The sequence below is a fragment of the Saccoglossus kowalevskii genome, chromosome 1 (assembly GCF_978046115.1).
Source record: "Saccoglossus kowalevskii chromosome 1, keSacKowa6.1, whole genome shotgun sequence".
Lineage (NCBI taxonomy): Eukaryota > Metazoa > Hemichordata > Enteropneusta > Harrimaniidae > Saccoglossus > Saccoglossus kowalevskii.
Window position 1 is genome coordinate 29,044,401 of NC_140641.1, and position 27,362 is coordinate 29,071,762.

At 34.9% G+C, this 27,362-nt stretch overlaps 1 protein-coding gene across 5 annotated transcripts; it reads left to right on the top strand.

Moving 5' to 3' along the window:
* The first annotated feature begins 10,178 nt into the window (after nt 1-10,178).
* Nucleotides 10,179-27,362, top strand: LOC100372673 (uncharacterized). Of its 5 annotated transcripts, none has more exons than XM_078010230.2 (5): nt 10,179-10,260; nt 23,360-23,470; nt 24,488-24,592; nt 25,382-25,570; nt 26,996-27,362. In XM_078010230.2, exons 2-4 carry the CDS (start codon nt 23,376-23,378, stop codon nt 25,545-25,547), a joined length of 366 nt encoding a protein of 121 aa, XP_077866356.2. In that variant the 5' UTR covers nt 10,179-10,260; nt 23,360-23,375; the 3' UTR covers nt 25,548-25,570; nt 26,996-27,362. The 5 variants fall into 5 exon arrangements, with proteins under 5 accessions (XP_077866356.2, XP_077866355.2, XP_002735913.3 ...); XM_078010229.2 differs by lacking the exon at nt 25,382-25,570 and adding an exon at nt 25,751-25,935; XM_002735867.4 differs by lacking the exon at nt 10,179-10,260 and adding an exon at nt 18,779-18,992.

Genomic DNA, 27,362 nt, shown 5'->3' on the forward strand with positions numbered 1-27,362 from the left:
AAATGATAGTTAGTAAGCTTAAGACGTACTGGTTTCAGTTAGTTTGCCAGTGCAAGTGGAATATCTCAGTCTAACTCGATATTATTCTTGGTTGATGAAAGCTGCCAGTAACAAATATTAAAATTATGTTGTTTGGTAAAAAAAAATTAAAAAGGCCTGCAATTATAAATGAATATTCGTGCTTCAATCCAATATACAAAGCACATTATAAGATGAACATGTGCATGCGTTAAGAATTCAGTAGATAAACTGTTCCTTAAAGATTTAATATATGAAGAAGAAAGGTAGCATGGACCTAACACTTTAAATTCAACAGTCGTATAGAGATTTCAAGGAATTGCAATGAACACACAACAATAACAATTAACATATGACAAAGTATATTTACACACATTAATATTGATAATGTGTAAAGTAGTACAGAAATTAATGTGCTTCACGAGAAGAAATAGATAATTCACACACTTAATGTACGGAAGAATGATTACTCGGACCTCAAGGTTAGCCTCCAAGAAGTGATATCAAGTGTTAAGTAAGCATATCCTGCCCTACCGGAAGCACCCGCCATATATCAATATAAGTAGCCAATTTATAAAGTGACCTTCTACTTCTACTACTACTTCTAATGATGTTAAAACAATCAGAGATCATCCGCCCAGATGATGTGTCGTATTTTGGCACCAATTCATAATCAGGCAAAGAAATGCTCTAATGTTGAGATAAACCTTGACTTACCAGCCTGGAGTCTGTAACATTTAACAAAATCACTATAACCAGTGTACTACTACTTCTAATGATGTTAAAACAATCAGAGATCATCCGCCTAGATGATGTGTCGTATTTTGGCACTAATTCATAATCAGGCAAAGAAATGCTTTAATGTGTAATCTGTAGCATATCAAACAAGCTGGGAAATGTATACGCAATATGCAGAAGGAAGAGGGATATAACTACAAAGATAAAATAAAAAGTTTTGCTTGTCATACACTTTAGTAGAAAGAATGCCCTAAAAGTCAAGCATGATAACAATATATTAAGAATAAGAAGTAGGTGTCTTTGATTTCATGTTCAGGTAGATATAGAGTAGAAAGGTAATTATTGATGGTAGGATTGTTGATGAAAAGTACATCATCGATATACCTGAAGATGGAAGAAGAGGATGATCAACATTTCTGACAGTAAATGTGTGTAAGGTGCTTTAGACTTCTAAAAAATGTCCGTGCATAATTATTGAAAAAACACAACAGTTGTACAACATGTATATTTTAATTTAAAATCAATGCTGATTCTCTTCAATGAGATATTGATTAAATGATTACTGTAACCATTGACTGTATATGTGCGAATGTCAAGGACATGACAAGGATGGAGAGATGTCATCCCGTGATTTGTAAGCAAATATTAAGAAAGCTCACTTTTAGAATACAAGCTGCGAATAACATCAAGAAAATGCCTTTACCTTCCAGATCAGACATAACACATAACAAGCAACTATCCTAAATGCATTTCCACTGTGAAGATGGCATTATCTGTATGCTAAAATTATTGAATAATAAATTATTTGTCGAGTTTGAATACTATTTTTCAACAAACTATTAGAATTACAGTGGGAACAAATTGTGCTCCCTTGCTGTCCCTTTTTGTTCTTATGATAGAATAAATCATGTAGCAGTCAAATCTATTAATATCATACTCAAATATATAATACATAGTGGGTGCAACGTGTAGAGCATGTTCTTCCGGAACTATTTTACAACACCTACTGGTTGTATACCTTGAGTAAGTGTATCATTTTAAAACTGATTTGACCGAATTTGCCAATGTTGTAGTTACTTTATGTTCAAAAATGTATCTATGGCCAAATATGATATTTCCACTATACAGAGCAACAAAAAAGTAAAGGTAAAAGTAAGCAGAATCGGTCATCAAAGGGACACAAACCCAAATATTCTTGTGGAAGCTGGTAGTAATCAGTGCTGAACTCATCGAGTTGATACTGAGAGTTTTAATTGCGTGGAAACAGTTTCATCCCAAACACATTGTAATGTGTATCATCCTTGTTTATTTTTGTTGTTTTTCATTATTCAATCGCACTTCTAATACTCAACGCGTACAATTTTGAAAGCAAACTGTGAAATATATGCACGGAAATAATACCATTTAAGGAATGTTGTTTTTCAAGTATTATTTAAATTTTGTACGTGTAGTTTAGAGTAGAGCGAGGCTAGGAGTGTCTGAATGATATGAAATCTGGTCTGATTACTCATTTATCATTTACATCATGACAGCAAAATCTGACTAAACTGGCATTATTATAACACAAGGAACTATTTACCACGGATCTACTTTCATTTTAATCCGTCAATGGCGCACATTTTCGAAATTCACTATGCGTGTTCAGCCTTATTCAAAATCATAACCGGGAATAAGTTTAACTAAACATTTAGAATGATTGTCAAGTTTTTGTTCTCTTGAGGACACTCTATTGATACCTAGTTAGTATAAACTTTACTTTTTTAAATTGTACGATGGTTATTTAACGTTTAACGAGTTCACAACATCAAACAACAAAGAAATGATGTCCCATCTATAAACACAATGTTAGGCCGCTCGTGTATATTAGCTTACATGACGGGATGACGTAAACAATACATTACAACCTTATTTTGGATTAGGAACTGCTGTTGAATAATTTTAATTAAAGCCCTGTGGACGTGGTCTCAGGATCAAATATTGGAACATTATGCACAGTGAATTATACGAAATACTCACGGAATATGTATCGTTAAACAGTCTTCAATCCAAAGACAATTATGGAAATATGATCTCTCATATGATTGTGTTGAATTTGGCCAATGAACACTCTAGATTCCTGTGGTTATACGCCATATATGGAGTTATAGCAAGATTCAGATGCATATGTCATAGTAAGTTAGAAACCTTTTTAATGTTGTCTGTGTAATTTATTCTGAAAAAGATATTGATTGGTCAATCAATAGACAATATCCATGTTACACATTAGATGAATAATGTTCACGTCATGTTAGTGTTTATGCTCACCAATCGTTTGTTTAATAGGATAAGTTTTGCAAACAATTTTAAAACTATTAGATTTACCTCGGTACTAGTTCTCAATTTAAGTGATTACCATTAGAATGTTCTATTAGTCCGAATTAGTCCGAATCGGATTAAATATTAATCACATGCATATCGTAGATGTATATATATATATATATATATATATATATATATACTTGACAGCAATGATTACGGAGTTCAGCGTATCTGGTGCGAGCATCAAGCCAACAAGTGAGTCTTAACATTCTGTGTACACATGCAAGACAAATAATATAACAAATAAAACCTGTAGCATCAAACTTGTAGGTGATAATATATTTTTAAGTTTAGCCATTTGGTGTTTTGATTGGAGCCTTTAAAAATTGCTACATTGACAATTGGCAAACACCTCTACCGTGACTATCAAATATCTTTTGTTTGAATTAAGCTCTCGTATTTGTTATTTGTAGTTCCTCAGCCATTTATAGTAGGACTATAAGAGTTTAGTGTAGACTTTGACAAATTTTGAATTTGTTTTAAATCAAATGCTTCGGTGAATAACAGTTGTGTAATAATTGAAAACAAAGACATGAGTTGGTGAAGGAAGTATTTCATTCTTGGCTAGAATTATAGAATAAATGTGTATGGTTGCCCCGCGAGAGGCTGTTCGGTAAAATGGAATCATTGCAGCTTCATTAAGGACTATAAAGTCCAATGTACGAGGTCATTGATAAGAAAACTGTTCAATGAGAAAAAACACAGTTGTTGTACAAGACTAACAAACAATCTCTAAATATCACAGATTAATCAAATAGCTTTAATTCTAAATTGCAGACAAGATAAATAATAAAAATCATTCCAATCAATCAATCATTCAATTAATCAGTAATGTATAACAATCGCTTGTTTTTAGTTTCATGATAATTCACCGTTTCAAGTTACTTTTTTCACACGAGATGTATAGGGCTTGCATTTCACACCTGTCAGAAATTGGGCTTTCAATTTTGTCAAGTTTTTCAAAAGACTGATTACATAGAATGAAACTTGGATCCATCGCTATGATCCAAATACCAAAGCCCAGTCAATGCAGTGGAAGCACTTGGACTCACCACCTCCAAAGAAGGCAAGGGTGCAGCCCTCCGCTGACAAGGTCATGCTCACATTCTTCTGGGACCAGGACGGAGTAGTGATGACAGATTTCCTGGCAAAGGGTAGCACAATTACAAGAGCCTATTACGCTTGATTTTGTTGAAATTATGAGAAGCTATCAAAATCAAGAGGCAGGGCAAGACTAGCAAAGGTATCCTCCTCCTGCAGGACAACGCTCTGGTCCACAACTCGCATGTCGCCAGATCAGAAGCACGGGCGTATGGCTATGAATACCTTCCCATCCCCCTTACTTTCTTGACCTTGCATTCTCTGACTTTCATCTCTTCCCAGCCATGAAGTTGTTTTTGAAAGGAAAGCGTTTCCCAGATGATGCAGCCTTGATTTCTGGAGTTACAACGTGGCTAGGGGCCAACCTGGGGCGTTCTACAAAACCGGCTGCATCAAACGATGGGAGAAATGCATAACTCTGGTTGGTTTCTATGTAGAGAAAGACTAATAACTGTGCCAAGTTTCATTAATATCCTGCTATGGGAAATGGATCAGGGGCATTACTTATTGAACGCCCCTCATAGATATATCAGATAAAATGCCCCAACGGGAACAAAATAATATACCACATGAGTGAAGTGATGTTGTCCTAGTTATCAGAAGATATACTTGTCGAATTACACACACGAATAAGTATCGTATCACGGCTATACTCGACGGTAAATTTGGAAATAAATATATGCCAGTGTATCTCCAAGTGTAATCAAAAGACATAAACTTTTTCCAGGTGTATTGTTGTTGTACTTTGTACTAGAAGTTCATTACAGTTATTCAATATTAAATTATATTTTCAAATTTCATTTATGGTTATGATATATCCAAAAACAATTGTATATACATTTGCATTCTAATGTACAACACGTGTTTGCTTGGTCAATCTTAAAATGTCGTCATACAAAAACATTGTTGTACATGTAATACGTTTGTAATGCCTACTTTGTGTATACATAGATTATGTAAATACATTTCGCTCTGTCTGACTCTCACATGACCATTAGTTGGCGCATCTAATAATAATATATATATAAAGTGTAATATAACACAATCCAACACATCAGCGCTGAACTATACAAATTGCAAAGTAGTATTGTTTTCAAGTAGAGAGAGCCTAACAATAAACTGGACTCAAGTGCCACTTCGAAGAAATGCTTCAATAATTCACGGAATCTGGTCACGACGTAGGAGCAGCATCTCTTGAGATAGCGGGGTAAAACACCATGTTTAATTCATTACGTGTGACGAATCTCTCACTGCACTGGGCTCTTCAAACTAGATCTTAATGCATCAAACCTTGCATTTTAACCGATTCATTGGCACTAACACATTATCTCGTTGACGGGTTCACAGTCTACCTGAAATGAGAGATGTCTCCCAAAGTTATGGTGTGTCGTCAAATGTAAATCATCTGCCGAATGTCGTTTTATATTTTTATATGTCTTCCAGGAGTGACCTACACATCGGTATTCCCTCGGGACAATAACGAAACTACTCAAAGTTTAATTTATCAGTAGATGTCTTACTCCCGATTGTTCTCACCTCAAACAAGTTAATTACAGACGGAATGTTTTATATGTCATTGTTTACATTGTACGTTTCGTGTTATCCCCTCAATTTCCGATGCATGTCATGTATTGATGACTTCCTATTCCATAGGGATTGATTCACTGACAAGGAGCAATTGGAATGATGTCATTTGCATGCATATGCTAAGATGTGCGGCAACTGGGAGTAACTTCTTATTTCTGTCCTATTTTCATTGGAATATACACTCAACACATACATCTATGATTACGACGTGTGTGATTTGTTCTTCCTCTGTAAATTGAACCAAGGTCATGTCACTAGGTTATGCGTTCATGTAATACTGATCAGATAAATAGATGATTGTGCTGGATTTCCAAAGTTGGCCTATTGACTCTGACTTGAGATAACACTTGTTGATATGTTACCTGCATGAGAAGGTTATTTTGTACATGATCAACACGTTCTTTTGTATTATTGGGTGATTTTATTACCATAAATCATAAATATGTATTGTGTTATCTTCAATTATTAAAGATTTGTTTCTCACTTTTGCCCAAGAACAAGAAAAGAGGGGTAATATATGTTATATATCCCATGGGATCGAAAAAAACACACGTGAGTCCATAACATGTCCCGGTAGAATATAAATCATCGAGTGTAAATTTACACACAGTGCACATGCCAAAGATAATGTGTCAAGTAATCATGGGAATGTCGTTCTTTCGTCTATTGTGACTTTCTTGTCATGTAACGATTATAACCTAAAATTAAGAACATCCGGATAGTCTGATTGAAATAGTTAAGTTATATAATGAGTCCACTCACAATTGAGTTAATATGATAATCCAGACTATTGAAGGTCCTGATTGAAACAAACCCAATCATTAGACTTTACACCAAGTACGCATTATTCGATCGTAATTTGACTCTTGATCTAAACATTGCAACATGGAGATGAGAAGCCTGTTGCCTCTTGTCTGCTAGCCTTGCTGTTTTAAACAGGAATTACTCAAGTACAATCAACCATAGCAGAATTATATGTTGATTGTGAGAAGATCAACGCTGAGGTGGTGGCATGGTGCTACAAAGTGCTCGTGGCTACCAATACCATATGGTATCAGATTGAAAGTACTTGGCTTGAACAAATATTGCTGTGATTTAAACCCAACGTAGTCGAGAGGTGGAAGTCAAATGGTTAGATACAGTTTTTACAGCAGATTGTTTATGAGTAATTAAAATCATGTACATATACAACAATATGCTTATTTTATTACCAGAGTATCAGTTAACCAGAATGAATTCATACATGCAAAATCTTAGGATGCAAAGTTGTTTCGGAGTAGCGTCCAATCTGTAAAGTTTAGCGGTGTATTTTTAACTGTGCAATGACTGCAATCATTTCATTATGTGTTATAGCAGCAAATACAACTAACTGCGAACTCTACCACGCAAGACCTGCACCTACGCATTACAAAGTAATGTCCAGTCCGTATCATTAGAAATAATTTTAGCCTGAAGTAAATCGTATTCTATTCACCAAAATAATATGTTTACCCAACCATGAAATACGTCAAAGAATTCTGTTGATTAATTACCGATCAGCTACTTCAATGTCAAATGTGAATTCACTACTTAAGGGAATTCTTCGCCGGAGTGCGCTCTACGGCTACTTCAGTTATTTGAATTGTATCTTTCAAAGTCACGTGACTGCTGTAATCATATTAGTCTGAAAGAAGCTATGTGAGATGAATATATCTAATAATCACTGCCTCATACACGGAGTCTGTAACTGTTCTGCTATTCAGGAATAATCGCGCGACCTACCTGCCACAGATGTTAGGTTATTAGCGACATAATACAAAATAAAGGCATGTAAAGTTAATTGAAACCGTAACCGAGAAAAAGCCGTTAGTGTTACGCCGCTTCACTTCTAGTCGCGAATCAGTTAAAATACTGAGCAAGAGTGCATTTTATTTACGTTATACCCTCGGGTTGCCTTTATAGGCGGAAATACGATTCTCAGCTTATATACTCGCCGGATCGATATTATCGCCACCTCCGCGGTATTTGTCAAATGCGGCCCAGTATATATATATTTAAAAAGTGTTGATGGATTTTCAGTTTAATTCAATTTGCCAACAACTGTGACAGTCGAGTGAGAATATAGTAATGACTTCAATGTTAAAGACACTGCCTTGGGATGATAACACTGAAATAAACGTAATTTTAAGGCCAAATACAGAGTCGCGAATACTGTTTTCCGTTACATACTATACAATGTAAACTTCATAATATCTACTTGCATATGTATTTTATTAAATTATTATAAACATCATTATCAGTAGATTTATAATACATAGTAGATTTGAATGTGTAGCTTCAAGTCCCACTGTGAGTAACAACATTTAGTGTTAATTGACTAATAAATGACAAACAATATATTCATTTTGGCCAAGATTATGGTTCTTGAAAAAGATGACATTTTAATCAATTATTTTATTCAGCACACATTGAAATGAAGCTTTAGTTTACATTATGCGTACGGAATCATATTAGTTTATGTATAAGGTATAAAGCAAATCTGATATGTATTCCCCACACGCTCATACATGGTAACATTTGGTAGAACAACTTTTTCATAACGGCGTTTTCATGTCAGTACAGTTGCAACAAACCATATCGACTAAAATTAACATTAGTATACAGCGGTCGTATTGCCTAAAATTGCATTATGTATTGTATATGTTGGAATTTGGTTATGCTGTTTAGCGAATCAATTTGTTATCTATGTTAACAATTTATAATGAATAGGAAATCTATAAACTGTATAAAATACTCTTGTTCAAATGGAATTATTAACTCGCAACCAGTCTCATTAAATTTCCATTAATTATTGCCTAATTGGGACAATTGTGTATTACTTCAAAAAAAATCAGATATGTTTGAGGGAATTATAAGTAGTGCATTTACACACACATCAAACAAAATTGTCAACTAATTATTTACTTTATAGGGCAATACATTCTTTTCAAATTTCAATGTGCTTTAACTGTTGATTAGTAGTTCTGCTTACTATTTATAGTAGAGAGACGGTTTGAATATTCTTATGATTACATCATTACCGAAAAATATAATAGTAACAGTGAACGAATGACCTGTACAATACGTCTTTGTTGTTCCTTGTTATCGCCAGTCATAGATTTATTTTGTTAAATATATTCAAACGTTATATCATGCGTAGGGATTAATACGGTTTTGTTTATACGTATTCATGAGATTACGTAAATACAATTTGAATCCTTTATGTACAATTCTTTTTCAGTTGACATTTAATGTCGCGTTCCGTGGCTTTCACAAGAAATAATTAAAATGGATATTTCAGTTCAAACTTTACTTGTCAACGAGCGTCAACCGTGCCGTGAAGTCAATGGGTATACACACTAAGTCGCCGAGACAGTTGCAGGTAGTTATAGAATGCACAAACTTTCCGAAACTAATAAACTAGCTGTAAAGCAAAGTAATTGCTTAATGCATTATGCAATGTAAGAGTTGACTGGTTGTAATCAAGTCTTTCTAGGTTTTCACGTGTCTACAATACATATACAGATGTAATTGAAATGCAAATCTCCTTCATCTACGACTTCTTTCACAATTTAATGAAGGATGAGTGTAAAACCCGCAAATAAGTATAACGTTTTGCCCTGCTGAAATATTGTTCTATCATACAATATTGAAAAGTATTAGTGAGCATATTTAAACAGTGACTTTCGAAAAAAATCTACAACATGAATTTAAGTACTAAGTCAAAGAATTAATTCATTAATACAACCAATGATATGAAAGTATATACTTTGGCCAAACTGAAGATATTGTGGATAGTCATAATAATTCGAATAATCGATACACATTAATTTATCCAATGTATTTCAATCTTTGCATTGTTCGTGCTGAAATATCTCTATTCTGGACGTGTCTCCAGTGTCTCCATATTGTTACTCTTTTATTTGTTTAACTGATTATTATGGGGGAGCAATATTACCTCATATTTCACTATATTACTACTCACTACAATAAATCAGATTTTTTGTGTGTGCACATTTTAATAAATCAAAACGATATTATTATTATGGTCACCATAAATACTATAAGTTGTATTACCAGTAAAATACGAGCTAGGTATAGCAGCTGCGACTGTTCATGTTTGGCACTTACGTTTATTATACATTCGCCTGGACAATGTACCTCACGTTTCCCCTTATCATGGATATCAGACAGGGCTCTCTCGTTATATACAATCACAGTTATCATTTCTATAGATTAATGATTTTTTCGCGAATGTGAAATCGAGGTTCCGTGTATCGGCAAGGGATTCCTTTAATTTTACGCTCTGCCACGCCGTCAAGAACACGTGATTCATTTGCATCGGATACAATGCTATATAACTGGTCACGGAGTGATAGTACTAAGAAGTGGCGACGCAAGAAGAGACGTGACAAGATAGTAAATCTGCCGCCGATACAGGTAAGTGTAAAATTAACGTTTGAGACGTGTGGTATTTTCAAGTTTTATCAACAATTCAGAAGTCTTTGATTGCAATGAACATAGTTGTTTCTATTTAGATGTTTTATATTACAGCATGTATTCTAAAAGCATATCTTATCAGGCAAACGTGTATTTGTCTTATCACCGGCGTGATTCCTTTACAGATTTCTGAATCTGAATAATAATCCCTACTCCACCATTTGTTTAAACGTTCTCAGCTTTACGTATGTACAATGCACTATATTTACCGATTGTTCTTGGCTAGTATTAAATTGTCTTACAACTGTCTCTTGTCACGAAACTGCTTCACAAGTTATTTTCATCATGTGGACGATTTCGAACAGTAAAATGAATTTGCTACAATAATTCTAAATGACACCCATCAACATATTTTTTTCAAGTGAAATATAGATATATTTTAAATTATTATTAATAAATTAAATTACATTAGAGATAATATCCAGTTGTTAAATTATTAAATGTATGGTTGAATACAGCTTCCCGGATGATAGATGTTTTGCTTAGCTGTTTCCAAGCCGACCGCCACTAATAATTAACAAAATACTAATACATGCATTCATTAATTTATTTATTTATAAATCACAAAGTGTTGTTTTTCGTGGTTACTGAATTCTTAATTATTTTTCACAGAATAGCTTGCAAGGTACAGTAATCGAAACATGCTTGGGTTTAATGGAAAAACGTATACAATTCACACGAGGTCACAGCCGTGGGCAAATAGACTCATTGCATAATATAATATGTCTACATCGAGTTAAACATTGATTATTCCAATTTTAATTTTTTTATTTTGTGTACGATTTCTTTAATCCACAAGTTTGAGAAGATAATAACAGTCGCACACAGCGCGTAATAACTGCGCGTATTTATTGATGATAGTGGAACTATATTGCATGATATTCTGATTGCGAAACGCGAATGTAATCTAAATATTCGATCGCGGGTGTGTTTAATAATTCCGCGCTGAAGTGCGAGCTGTTATCTCCTGATGTATTTTTTGAATACTATCATGAGAAGCATGATACGAGGGGTGTAAAGGACACCGCGTTTTCACATGTTTACTCAGTTTTATATGCGGTTTTACTATGGCTCTCTACTGCTGTTTGTCTTACTTGTGTATTATAGTTACAATTCACTGTGTAGGCTCTTGATATGAATTCGAGTTACTCTATTCTTCCATCCCACGCATGCCATCTAATTTACTACGAACTGTGATACAATTTAAACTCCATAGCAGGTATGACTTTGTATATTATTCTCGATAAGTTTAGGTAGTAACACAACGTGACGAGTAATAGTTTTGCCTTTGATCGCCACCGAGCACATTTCAAGTTCAGTAATGGCCTAGAGCTCATTTTCAAATTGTAAAGTTCAAATGACCTATGGAAACTGATCACATGCGCAGGGAGATGCATCAGGAAAATGTTAGTCGAATTATATATATATTGAATCAGTGAATCAAACTTAATCTATATGTAAAATAAATTAAACAACTCTCTAACTCTATTCTTAACCATCACATTTCTGCCGAAGCCAATAAATATAGGGCTGTGGCGATAACACAGTTTAAAATACTGGTGTATTTAGAAGAATTTGCACAATAGAGAACACGGGTGACACACAACGTGTTTTTTAAAAAAAATCTACTAAGTATAGGAAGAGTTGTGCTGTTTCTCCTATGCCCGGGCATAGCGTGACATCTACACTGTTTCGTCATTTCGCTAAAGTCATTTAAATATAAACAGTATGTATGTGCATTTTATAGTTCTAATCGTCATTCACTACGTACCAGTTATAGTATCAATGTATTAAAATCGTATCATGCTGAAAAAAAAGGTATAATGTAGGTAATATAATTGTGACAGCCATTAACACTATCTAGGACTTGTAAATTGTTTCCGTGCAATCAAAGACCAGAGGTCCATTAGAGCACGTCATAAAATGTCCATAAACAATATGCCTACTGGGTATGACTCGACGGTTAGCCTCTTTACTGAACATTCTGCGTTGTGGTTTATAAACAGAGAAACAGAGAAAATACCCTCCTTAATGTGTTTGCACACCCTATGTTATTACCTAACTTATCGCGGATTACCATATCGTTAATGATACACGTTTCTGCCATTAGGCTACATGTATTGTATGGCTTTCTATTTCACGAATCAATTGAGATGTCTTTTCACTGGCTATCAGGTTCGTATTAATACTTTCACCACAGTTACTCAGGATATTATACCAAAAGCAATGCTACAGTACTTTCTTTGTAGATTATCGTTATTACTCTAATTTTTATTCTCCTGTGAACCAGTTTATACTCTTACAAATTCACTAAGTAACAATAATACTCTGTGAAAATGAGTATAATTACCTTCACCATGTGCAAGTGAGACTTGCAGTAATGTTAGATCAGATGTTATTCCACCTACATGTTACAATCACATGACTACCTACAGCGTATTTCTAAGTGCTCTATTTCAGGAAATGACGGGAGGGGGGAAATTAGTAGGTTGCGCACAGTATATACACTCATGCTGGAACATGATTAATTAAGGATCAAGTCTTTACAAAATAGCATAGTATAGGTATAGTAGCTGCGTACACGTCATGCATGATGTGAGCAAAGCATCACCCTCCCTCTTTCATCCTCCATTGATGTCTTGGCGATACACAATGTCTTATCATGTGAAACTAGATAACTATCTTTCCATTTGCACATGTCTCCTGCTCATAGATCGAAACGGATTCCTACTCGTCTTGCATTCACAACATGTCATTATGTCACGACACGGAATGTATACTTTTGTCGAAAAGCTGATTGTGTGATATACGTTGCGGTAGTTGATTCAATCGAGCCTTATTAGTGTACTGACTGATAGAAGTGTTTTGTCATCATGCATTATAACCAGTGTATTACCAATTGCTGTCCTAATTATGCACATTTACTTGTAAACTCAATGTCATTATTGTAATGCGCAGAGCAAATTATTAAAGTATATATCATTGGACTTAATTAATTAAATAATGTAAATGTAACTAAATTAATATATTCATGTAGGCTCAAATAAAGGACAATGAATGGGAGTTTATGATTAAATGTGTATTGGTATTCATTCAAGCGACCTAGTTGAATGTGTTACAAGTAAATGGTTGGTACAGCTTTTTGGGAGACCATGTATTTTCGAGAAACTTGCACCCAAATGTTATTAACTTAGCCAAACAATGAAGTAGCACCATGACGAAGGACACTTAACTGACACGTAATTTCAACTGTCATTTTCATTTTACCTTAACCTTCAGATGAGATATAAGTATATATTTGCACAATGAATATCTAACTAGAATATCTATCACGTTTTAATGGTTGAATTGTTATGAACGAAAGCAGTGTAATTAATATCAGCGTTAAGGAATGTTGATCGGTTACAGTAATTCATACTTCTAAATCAGTCAATCAGTCAAGTAACCTACGGAGTTTTCAGGTAGATCTTGTTTTCGTGATAACACGCTTAGACGCAAATCAGCTACTTCTGATATGCATCTTCTTTTGAGCATGGCTAAGGCGTTTACGTATTCAAACATGTTAACATGATGTCAATATCTTGTACATCATATTTAACTTGTTGCCCCGTCTATACGCAGCTATGGGCGTCATTTATTTTATTGAATCAGAAAACGCGGAGTATATTATCTACATTCGCGTTCATAAGTCGATATGACAAACTGTAGCATTTTTTTTATTCATGTTGCCCTATGTAGACCAAAAAATACATTTGGGACTACACAATAAAATTGACAACGCTGTAAGTAACATATGCATAATTCCCAAAGTAACTGGCATGAAAAAACAATCAAACCTATGGCTCCCAGATGGCGTATAGGGCAAATGAGTAAGGCCTACATTTCTCCTAACGAGTGGCAAAAATGAATAATGTATTTATTTATAATAACAAGTAAAATCAAAAGAGAACAACTTTATCACACTAAAGCAAGATGTAGCTTATTGGTTAGGAATATAGGCGTGAAACTGCTTTCATTCGAAAAACATCTCATAGTGGTGCATTTTCTGTTTCCCCGCAAACTATGTTGGGATTCGACAATGTCCAAGACGTGTTAGTTCTAGTTCGCTGCAACTATCGAGTGACAAGCCTGTATAATTGGATAGCCAGATAGCTTTGTGAATGCTAAATCAACTCTAACCTATTGACTCTACTTTCGTTTGTAGTTTTTTTTTACGTGTATACAATTACTTTTAAATTTAGAATGTTTCATTCATGTTTTGTAAAATAAAAAACCTACCATTAGAGATCTATTGATTTTTTTTTCATCAATACAATTTTGTTAATTAGTCAGATTATTTCATGCACACGTTTATAACTAAGGGTTTACTAAAATGTCGGTTTTAGTTTTACAAATGTCATTCCATTTAAATTTTAACTATCTTTCTTTCAAGAGAAATTTCGAATCAAATGCTCTTTCGGTGTATCGTCCTTTGATTCACTAAGAATTTACGAACATCGCAATGTCTTGAATATAGTTATACCGTATTCCGCACGGTGTCAACCACTGTATTACTGACGTCATTTTTTAAGTATGTCGTTTTATATCAATAATAAGGGAGTCTTAAATTGCGTGTTTGTGTCCGTTAACATAAAAAATGCATTTGCAAAGTGTATAGTTACAGATGACTTAAAGACTGACAATCCAAATAAGGATATAGGTAATAAAAAATGTTGGTTCTATAAATAGTGGTGTGATCCAAATGAACTGCTGTTTAAAATTCCTTAGAAATATACACTAGAATGTTGAATGAATATTCCGATATGCTGTTAGTTTATTTCACTTCCGATTCCCTTGAATAAAAGGTATGACATCATTTCGCCTGCATCCTTTTAACTGTTGCTATGACGTTAGATGCATTGTTCCGCTGAACTGCAGTTCACATAAACTAACAGCGCGGCCAATTTGCATTATACACGTAAAGAAATCACTTCATTCAAGATTAATTATTTTAATGTAATTTCCTCTTTGGACTTCGGATGACGCTAAAATGCGTGTTGATCATTTTTTTCAAAGCGGAGATTTGTTTTTGCATATGCTCAATAACTGCTTTTGAAAGTGATTTCAATGTGTTTTCTTTTCACTAATACAGCGTCTTTGTAACTATGTCAAGATTGTATCGATTCAAAAGCAAAAACACGTATATTGAACGTTAAACCAGCCGAACTATTTTTAATTATTGACAGACATTTAATTATATCAATTTTTTGTATTCCTAATCCCCAAAGTTCATAAGATCGGTGGTGATTGCGGAAGCTCACTGTTGCCATGGTACTCTGCATCAACGCACTGTAATAATACTATTTTGAAGGGGTGTGGAGTGTAGTATTATTGAAATGAATACGGCGGTGCCAAAGGTTATAAATTCAATCAATCACGTCGCGCAGTGAGGTAACACAATTGTGAGTAAGGCGTTAATACGATAGACGCCCCAGCAGATTATATGTGTCGCAGGGGTAACGTTGTAAATCATTTGGTGACTTACCCTTCTAGAAATCTGCAGCAATGCTCATGACATGACCGCGGATATTAGGTAAATGTCTGGTTGATTTCCACCGTGTGCAATACCTGAGTTTATGGACCTATATTTGCACGGCCTCTGCGGAAGGGTTAATTTGACACCATGGGCAGACAGCTTTGAGCGATTGATTATAAATCATTAAACGCAGTCCCTATTTCAAAAAACACTAAAGTTGTTGAATATATCTTTCAAATATTCACACAACGTACAGAGTATTTCTGCATCATTTTACGATATATCCGTCAGTCGTGATGCGAATAGAATCAAAAGTTTAGTTAATCGCAGAGTAGTCCCACGAACAAATCCATCTGTACTCGACTAGACGAGATTCTTTTTATGTAATCGTTTCACTGAACCAGTCAGTGGTGTGGCTAGACATTATACAATGTTTCTACATATTCAACTACATACTTTTATTCACGACTTCAAATTGCGATGTTGTTATTAATATTATGATTGTTGTTTTCTTATTCTCCATTGTGTGACAGAATACATTGTTTATGGCATTTCATCTCGGGTATGTATCGATTACTAAAACAGTAACATTATACATCTCATAGCTACATCATTATTAACATAACAGTTGGGATAATTATTTACATCAATTATCCCAATACTCAACCTATTGAAATAATGACCTTAATTCAGTTTTTAAAATTTATTAAATGCGTATGAAATGATATTCATTTGTAAAGATTACACGTCAGATCTGGACTGCAAACAATGTAATTACTTATGTGCTGTATGCATGGCGTTTTTGTCGTTATAAACTCACCAATCCACGTATCCAAATTATATGTACCTTCTACAAGTATTATCTTACTGTCTATTCAATGTATGTTATCGACAACAATAAACCGGTAGCGCAATTCCATTATTACAATTTTTGCGTTCTCAGCAAGCATTCACCGCACTTCTATAAGTGTAAGTGAATTGAAATAAAATGAAATGAAAATGGTGGAAATACCAATTTCGACAAACAGCAATGTTGATAAAGAGAGTTCACGAAATATGCCCTAAACATGATTTAATTTCACTCAATCTGCATGACCCAATTCGTGGGCACACGTTCCATATTTAGTTCGGTCAGTGAGCTACTAAAATGTTGTAAAAATTGTTAACACCTAGTTAACTCGACAGTGACATTGATTCTGCCACATGCTACTTGAATAACGGGAGCTGTTGACATTGCTGACATGTTTCAGTTCAGTTTGGTTAATTCAGCGTATGTCCGTTCATATCGGATATTAATTGTCAATGAGTCACGATTTACTATTTACACAATCACGACCGACCGTCACGAATTGAATGAACTGTGTTGACTTCCCTTTTCAAAAAGTATCAGGACTAGTATTGGATATGTGAACATTGTCGCAAAACATACACATATATTCAAAGTAAGCATATTTATTGTCATAACCCAATTTATTGAGTTATTGCAATATGAATTACTGATAAATACATATTTCATTTCACTGGCAACAATTTGACATGCAAATATAATATGAAAAAATAAATATAAAGAGTAGATTTGTTATGTCGATTTATTAAATTTGTGCAAACAAAATCATCAAACTAGTTCAGTTCGAGACGCCATTCATAGTTTAGTAGTTTCACTCCATTGGGTTCAAAATCGATGGCAAAACTATTGTCTTCTATCGACAACGCGATTTATATTGCTTTTTCGATGTTTCTGAAGTCACGAGAGTTATTTATAGAATATATATAATATGTGTACGTAATCCACGTCTGATGACTCGCGCAATACTAAAAAAGAAAAGGGTACTTTACATGTTTCTTCAACAAAAATATAAACTGTGAATTATAAATTATAAGTGCAAGACAAATAATTGATCTTCATGAAGTATGTACATTAAGAATGGATTTTTATCTCGGACGAAATCTTATACAAAAAATTTAATGAAAGACGAACAAAATTATGCAAGAGAAAAGTGGTGTAACTCCAATTTTGATTACATTTTCGATTTGGTAAATTTCTCTTACCGATTTCTTCTGTGTAGATTGCAACATATTCAGGAACTATTCAACAGTGAATTATAATTATTAATTTTGTCTAATCTCAGATCATCAAGAGATAGCTGACACTGTGACGTACATCAACTAAAGGTCAATAAACTTCTATTAACAGATTTAGAAATCTTTTGCATCTCGCAACGTGGATTGTCAACACGATTTATTCATATGGGAAATACTATAAATCAAGCTTTTATTTTAAAAAAAATATATAGAAAAGTTAAATATTAATTATCTGTGGTGTATTTCAAAAGCACTATCTGTAAGTTTTCAAGATATGAAAATATCTCTTCAATGTTTAATACTTTGATTCGTTAAAGTAGTAACACCGCTAAACGTCCACAAAACTCACAAAATCAAGTACATGTTATCGCGCGGTCTTATCTACACCTTTGTGTCGTAGTTCATGTCTTAAACTTCAAATCCTGGTGTTCTTTGACCAAAGGTTGAAATCAAAACTCACCCTGCGTGAGTGGAGCAGTGTCCATTAATTGTATTGAAAAATTGAATGCATTTGACACGATGCCTAATTGCTTGGACTTTGTTTATGGTTACTCGTCTTTTGGGAAATCCTATCTCATTGAAAACTAAATCATATAACGAGAAAAACGAGCAAATTTAATAGAATATGAATGAAAATGTAAGTCCCAGGGCATGGATAAAAAAGAGTGTTAGGCTCGACGTGACTCTTCAATTGTGCTTGCATTGTCGGCTGTAACACTATTATTCGGCCTCCTTGGGATTACGTGTGAAAAATGAATGCCATTCCTCTGGACCAATGATTGCGTCTCTTGAGATGACGTGCAGCGAACGGAAATCGTCACACGCGCCACCTTACGTGAAAACGAATGCAAAATATATTCAAATACATTTGATGTTATGCACATTCGGCGAATTGGTTTTTAAACAACGTCATGATTGTATCCGCCTCCAACGCGGAAACACTCGAATGATCGGTGAATGTGTAGGCGGTGGCTTATAATCAGAGTATAAATTGAAACTCCTCTAGTCACATCTTTTACAATTGTTACAGGAGTTTACAGGAGAACGGGGAGCGAGATTTATTTTGGAAATTAAGGTATGTGGAATATATATTGCAATGAACGTACTTTGAGTTCAATGGGTGTGTGTAATTTCGATCCATTCGTATACATGAGATTTCAATTACTTGGAAAAGTACATTGAGATTTAAGAATTATTTGTTATGAGCATAACAGTGATATTAGTTTGCTCCGTTTTAGATTATTGATTTGTTAACATGATTTATACGATGTTAAAATGTATCGTTTATGTTTTGTTTTTTTTTGTTCTGGGAAGTACGTTTTTTTCTGCGTTTAGGTAATAGCTATTGCCATCTGTGCACCTTGGTTATAATTACCTGTAAATAACCAATATGCTCTCCGACCCCTCAATAATCATGTATTTTATGTTTTCAACCTAAATACACAAAGTGAGTATAAGAACATTGTTTTACTCACATGATAAGCCGATGTTATACCGAAACCTGATTCCATACTTTGTGCGCTGTCATACGCGTTGATTAAAAATAACTATCTTTGAATGTTTTTTTTATTAGCGCTTCGTATTTAATGTATACGATTTACCACATGACATTCGTAATGTGAGGTTCACTCAAAATATCATTAATTGTACTTTACCAGCACTTAAATTTGATTACAATGTATTGTTCAGCAAGTGGAACGGTATTCGTGTGAAAGATACCTATAACGTCGTTCGTAGATCGGTATTCCGGGTAGTTAAAACAATATCAGGAAACACTTGCGGTTGATCAACTTAAAATCATAATTTGGGAACCTTTAAAGTATGTTTTTAATCCATTAGGGTGGAATCGATTGAATTTACTTCGGTTAATAGAATGAAAACAAACTCCCACTAACCTTGGGCAGAATCGTCTTCTTTTAATGGCATCAACGCTTCGGAAAATCAACTCTGTAAGTAACGGCACTTGAAAAGTCAATTATTGTGTACCTTGAAGTAATCGTGATGAGGATATTCGATAGGTAAATCACTTTCACAGTGAATTCACTTTCGATGACAAAAAAACAAAACAAAGAGACGTACTGCGCAGAAGGCAGCACACAGGTTTGTCCCCCGTTAGAGGAAGCGGAATAATTTAGTGACATCAAAACATCACTATGAACCAAAAATAGTTGGCACATTCTATTATTCCGGCACACACATAATTTCAACACAATTTGGATGACCTGCGAACCCATTAGTAATTGCAGTTCCTCGATCAATGGGAAAAAGAATGCCAGACAATTTTACTGTTTATACAATATTATATTCGGGGGAATTGCGAATTCGATTTAACTGAAACGTATGTACTGTACGTGTGTACGCATTTTTCACGTCGATTGTCTTAATTAACAAACTTGAAGATATACAGTCGCGAATTTAAAAAAAAGTAGTAACCAATATAGTACGCCTTTTAGGGGAGTTGGAGACGAATTAAAATGTTGAACTACTGAGTATGTTACTGAGCATATGCACAAAAAATTATGAAAAAGACCTCACATTAAAACAATAAGGACATATTATCGCTCCAAACTATTTTTTTTTTGGAAAATTGGGTTTGATTTTATCATTCCATGTGACCGAGTAAAATTTTGTGATATGACGAAATACCTTCTCCATGTACCTCAATTCGTCTCAACTCCTCTTTAGTTCACAATGGATAGATTAAATGTAAAATCTTTTGCATATGGCATGACACGAAAAACAAATTCATTTGTATATTCATGATGATTTGGTCATATGGAAAACATGAACCGGTGCCTTGTTACCTAGGTTAGTTTTGATTGTGTTTGTGAAATAACATAATCAATATTGACCTCTAATTGCGACCACGTGTTTTATAGAGTGAATGTTAAATCAAACACTCAAACAATTTGGATGGGTCCCCTACAACCATGTTACAAAATAGTTTGCGTTTCAGCTCGACTACCTGTTAGTATACATGCATGACTGAGTAAAGCCATTATTCCAAGTGAGTCGGATCCTTGTCTAAATGAGTAATGCACTTCGTAGATCCCTCTGAAGCCGCAATTATCGGATGAACAGCGGTTATTTATAGAGCCAAATTAAGCAGGAAATGTGATTGTTGGTTTTTCCCGACAGACAATATACTTCCATTTTTTCATCATGTTTCATTTCATCGCCTACGTTGTTTGCGGTTAGTAGGTGTGCGTGAAATGCAACAAATGATCCCGAATACGTATTATGTCTTGTAATGAAATTCTGTCTACTGCTACGAATTGTGTCTACTGTGGAAATGGATCAGCACCTTCGAGGATGTCTCACGGCAAATCTCGAGGTGTAACATACTACTTGATAAAACCACGGAGTAAATTTAGATAGATGTACCTTACTCGTGCAATTTTGTATTATCGATACTTATAAATAATTAATAATTGTGAACAAGATATGTGAATGATAGCAGATATTAAATACTTTGATTTAAAGTACGGTAGATTAGACATACAAATACACGTATAGTCGTGTCAACGAAAACAGATTAATAAGATTAGATGGAGCAAAACTTGAGTTGTAATGAAAGTTTGGTCGTGAATACTTTGGTGTGTTCTGCTCTCCTTCAAGTCTGCACCCATCCACGCATTAAGAATAACAATTTGCCCCCATCAAGCCAACTACCTATGTGGATAAAACTGTTTTACATTTAAATTGCAATTTCAATAATTAAGTGGCATATCACACTCCCCGTATCTTCTGTAGTCTTATCAAGTAGCGCTCTGCGCCTTTAATGCCTCTCTTCTAAGCAGCAAAGCTCCCAAAGGATGACATTCTTAAGACAATGCTTGTCGCTACGGATCTATTCATAAAGATTTTAAGCCCGCCATCATTACGTGTCATGTGATGACGAAAGACGTCACAGATTGGTATCGTAATCCGATACGTAATCCGGAAATAGTTATCAAATATGTCAAGAATGTCCGATAAGAATAAAACATGTATCTCAGTTGACTGAGTACACACTTTATGACAGTTGCGTGGCCTTAATAGATCGTGGGGTCTAATAACCAAATATGCGATTTATAAAGATATGTTTGAGATTCGACGTCTTTATTCTTAGTCTTGTAGTAATAGTTGTAATAAGAATAGATGGAATTTCCACGACATAGATAAATGTAACTCTATACTCTGTTAGCATAATTAAAACTGAAGCGACCTTTGTGAAATATATGACGTGTCGAAGTTTGAAATAACTTCTAACTTATACAGGCTGCAATAATTACATGTTACGTACGTTTATGGTGATGTAGATTTTATGTAGATATCGTGTACAGATATTAGCGTGTAACTCAACTCTCCGTAAATAACGATTATGTGTGACACTGGGATAGACAATTAGAAATAATAATTAATATTAATTAATTTGTTTATGTTTTTTACTAAAAGTATTGCATTGTGCAGCCATATTTGCAACATTCACATAAATGCAATTGAAAAAAAATGACCGCGCTCATGATATGTAAAATACTTTTAACTCGATAGAAATATACAATATATTTCTTATTCATGTAGTTGCGACGTACATTGGATTGTCTACGTCATTGACATTGATTCAGAAACATTTTATTGGTAGCTCAATGGCGAGGCCATTATGTCAGTTTCTAGTTTAGCTGAGACCATCCCGTTGGGGGATGCTAATTCAAAGAACGGTATTTTCGTACATTATAATTAGACAAACATTATAACACATAGAATAATTAAATCACATTATCCATCTCGTGTATTCGAATCGTAAATTGTATAACAAATCGTATTTAGCTTCTTTAATGGAAACTTACCCTGATTCCATAGATATGTATGTTTGTTTTTTTGCCTCACCTCGTCCTATTTAACGCTTCTGGTTTCCAAACAGAATATTATTTGTATTATATTATTGATTTTATCTGAAACAGGAAATGATGTACTTTATATTTGTCAATGTTAGGGGCCGTTTACTTACGGGAAATATTAAGACAATTGCCTGAATTGCCCAACATCACCGTGTCTGACAATTATTTTTTTTCCATTACGTAGCTTGTTGAATTAAGTAAGTGGTCGATAATGTTGTTAATTCCCGCACACGAAATGTCGCAGTCGCATACGAAGTCGCTATTGGCCAGCGTCATTCAATAGACACACAGCATTTTCTATATTGTACTTAATTCCATTATTCCATTTTATTGATGGAGTGTTTTCAAATGCAATGAATAAACATTTGGCTGTAAAATTAGAATTATTAGGTTAATAGAGCAGTTAAGCAACATATCTAATATCATTCCCCAGTAATTATATACGATTCCTATACCTCGTAGTTAAGCCACGGTCACGTTTTTCTGTTCTTCCACAGAAACTATGTAAGTGGTTAATTTCAAATAATGTAATGTTGCGTTTCTTTATCATTCACCATTTCAGGAAATCAAACAACACCATGGACAGGTTGATAGTTGCTTCATCTGCCTTTCTTGTGATACTCTATATCACGTGTTTTGTTGACGTCACAATAGCCTATGATGATTCTGAATCGTAAGTGTTCTATTTTCGGTTCATTTTAGTTGATTTCAGTACATGCATTCTCTGGGATTGAATTACTGCATACCATATCACACGACAGCCGAAACTATCAGAGATCAATTTTCTCACTTAAAAACGATACTGTAGTCAACATTGTATATTACCGTATCCGCGTCACGTTTTAATAGTCTCCATCACCACACACATTTACTACACGCGCACGTTTACCGGATTTTGTTATCACTGCCGCATCCAATAAACGCAGCGTGTAAGAATGTTCACACATAAAAGTTGACGACCAATCGATCACAAAAAAAACGTAACACAGAATCGGATAATACATTTTTTTTTCAAATCCGGTAAATGTGTTTTGTTATCCAATAAAATCCGCCATTCGGCAAGCAGATATTCAAAGTAGACTACATTGGAATGTAAGACGGGGTTGGTGCAGCGAGAATCCCTTTTTGTTATAAATTATGGCTGTCCTGCCAATCAAAACATTTGTATTGATGGGAATACATAATGTTAATTAGACAATGCTTATAAAATACACATATATGGTCATTTCTAATTATGCAAATTGGACGTTACGGACGCATCGAATACATGTCAATTAAATTATGTCTTCTTATTGGATTTTTTATCACGAATCAAGGTTCAAATGCAAATATTCCGAGTGACTATTGTTTGCACACTGCACGTTTGCAGTGTCTATCTGACATTATTACTAAGCAAGCCTATTACTCTCTATATCATGTTCCATTTCATACAAAAGCGATTAATCATGGAAAATTACTCGGCGAACATTTAAAAATGGAGGTAAAAGACAGATATAAAACATTATCATAACTATAGCAACATTCCAAAAACTACTTTCCCTGTTACATGTTTATTGTTTGAGTGGTTATATTATTTGTCACACGAAGTGCCTATCTAGCCTCCGTTTATTATGCATAAAACACACAATACAGTTTTTAGTGTGAACAATTACACTCTCCTGTATCGTGACTTGGTATTATTTAATTCCAGAGAAGAAGTTGTTCCACCAAATTACTGGTCACTTCAGCTCGCGGAACTCACTGAACTCGTGAAACTCGGAGAAGAGGTCTTAGCACAAAAAGCATCAGCTGAAGTGTAAGGGGCTTCTAACGTTATTTATTTTTTGCAACGAAAAATCCAGTCTATTTCTTAGTAGTACCGGTTCTCTGTCTACTATAACATAATTTACATTACAGGTGTTCTTGTTTACAAATACGAAAGCTGTTTTTGTATATATTGCAAATTGCGCTTTATTTTCATATGAAAACACATTTGTAGTTGTTGTTGAATGCACGTTTATTTATGAACAATGATAAACTCCCCGTAACCATATTGGTGTAGGAATTATTATTACTCCAATCTAATATGACACTATGGGGAATTAATTATTGTTAGCTTAGGTGGTTTTAGTTTTGTTGTAGCTGTTTTGCAAACTATAATTTGAAAAGAAACCTGGCGCATGTGCGTTGTTCCGCTCCACACTTATAGTTTCATTTTCCATTCATTTACATCAAATAATACGTGTTTACTTTTAGCGTTTTAAGGCCGCGACATTACCCATGCTCCGAACCCAATGGATTAGACGGAGCAGCCTTATGACCTGAACGACGAAGTCACGCATTGGCCATACATGGACAAAGATGTATTATATTATAATATCCGACGATGAATTGTGCGGAATTGTTTCGATCGACCACGTGTTTGTTTACCTTGTGGTGGCATTAACGTATATTTGCGGACAACATCGACCAATGCTGGGTCTGCCGCTACATCATCGTGTTCTGGCAACGCGCGTATGACCATGCCTAGTCGGCTGGTTCGACATGCGTCCCGCGCTGGCAACGCGCGTGTAATTTGATCTCTGATGACACAATGTATTTGTAGGAATGCAGACAAACGTGGTGAAGGCTGCAAAGGCTTCGCTGCATGTGGAAACTTAGATGCTGGCAGGAAACACTGGAAAGCCAATATGGGTGGAGGAAGAACAGCAATGTTCTCTAGTGCGTCTGGAACCCCGGGCAGGAAGCGTCGAGAATCGAACACAGCATAGAAATAGTGTAGTTGCATGGTAGAGTGAGTAGTTTTATATATGTAAGCCTCATACTATCCAAAGTACGTCAGTGTTCATTTCTTTACTCAAACTATTTGTTGATTTGGGCTGATTTGGCAGAGAAAATTGGATATCTGACGTACTTTGTTCGATGTTTTCCCATAATATGCACATATGTGTCTCCCATTATTGCACTCATTCAGGAAAGCAGCAAAGCGTGGTCGAGGTACTAGTGCTTGTGGAGGTTTCGCTACCTGTAAGCAATTGGAATATGGCAGAAAATACGCAACTAGTAAGGCTGATTTAAGCCATTTTGGAGCTACTAGTCCCGGACGAAAGCGACGAACAACTAACTCAGAGCTCGACAAACAAGCTTAGAATTAAGGGAGTGAGTATAATGCATGGAATGGCCCTGTGACAAACGGCAGGTGCTTGAACATGCAGCCGAACGACGTTTACATTGTAACCAGTCATTTCAAATATCTCACAGCTTTCGTCAAGCAACGTTGCACTATACACTGTTAATTAATTTGATGGTCACCATTATACACTTGCTTGGTTTTCACGTTACTTTTAATACTACGGCTACTCACTTATCTAAACAATAAGCTGCTTCACTCACAGTATTCCACCTGCCTGGGAAAACATTGCTTATTAATTCACACCAATCACAGTGAAGATTACCTTTAAAGACCTTGCCTAACTAAACCAACCAATCCATTCACTCAGCCAGCCAGCCACATTTGCACTTTATAATAATATAAGAAACCTCCACCTGACTTCCACTGAGCACTTGGCAAAAGTTCTGAGATTTACTTTGAAATGTCTGGTGTATAGATGAGAAAATCGAGCGAATGGTTTAGTTTGTGTGTTCTCTGAGGACGATACTGTTGTATTTCTGTCTTGTTTGTCTACTATCCGATTGTTCTGAATCTTCTGATGTGTTGTTACGTTTTGTGACAAGACATGTGCTTTCATTCATGGAAATGGTTCTCCGGATTGGTGAGTTTCCTATCAAATGTACTGATTGGTTTCCAGTAACGAAGATAGAACGGTGACAGAGTACGGGTTCGACCATCTTCCTCTCTCTCTCTCTCTCTGTACTTCCTATTTTGTGTCTGTCCATAATGTAATTTGTATGTCTGTTTAGTGTTATGTCTGTCTCCCTGTCGTGTTGGTGTGTTTATTTACAGTTAACTTCTATAACAATATCCGTATATGATAAATTATTGTTTTTCGTGTCTCGCGTGTTGGATTTAAAACGTTGTAGTACGTCTATTCCACTTACATATTCATATAACGTTTTACTGCAGCATGCCCAGTGGATTGTTCGTGAAGTCTGGGGATTACGTACCGTCTATCGGGCATCATACAGAGAATAAAGAATGTCTATTCGTTCGTCTTTAATTGCTTGATGGATGATTTCTAATTCTCTGGTCTCTCTACAGATTCCTGCAACCATTTTAATCAAGGTCCGGCACCTTTCCATCGCTTTAGTTGCTTCCAGACATATCAATTGCAGACACCGACCAGTAGCTAGCGCTGAATATATCACATTATTGTACAGTATTGAACATTAACACAAAGCGGCAAATCTATTTTTGATGCTACTCTTCAGTCTGCTCGCATTATAAGATTTTTTTTTTAATTGTGAATGTTCTTCGCCAACACAGTAGTAGTAGTCACTTACACCTCTATCCTCTTACATTGGTTTCTGTTTTAAGTTATTCGTAAAACTTACGATCGTAAATAATGTAATTTAAATTACCACATTGCGTTCTCCAGTAGGAATTAATAAAATTGGTTTGGTTAATA

Coding starts and splice junctions, on each gene's coding strand:
- LOC100372673 (XM_078010229.2), top strand. CDS start 23,376: ATGGACAGGTTGATAGTTGCTTCATCTGCCTTTCTTGTGATACTCTAT. Junction 23,471..24,487: donor GCCTATGATGATTCTGAATC/GTAAGTGTTCTA, acceptor ATTTAATTCCAG/AGAAGAAGTTGTTCCACCAA. Junction 24,593..25,750: donor CAAAAAGCATCAGCTGAAGT/GTAAGGGGCTTC, acceptor GCACTCATTCAG/GAAAGCAGCAAAGCGTGGTC.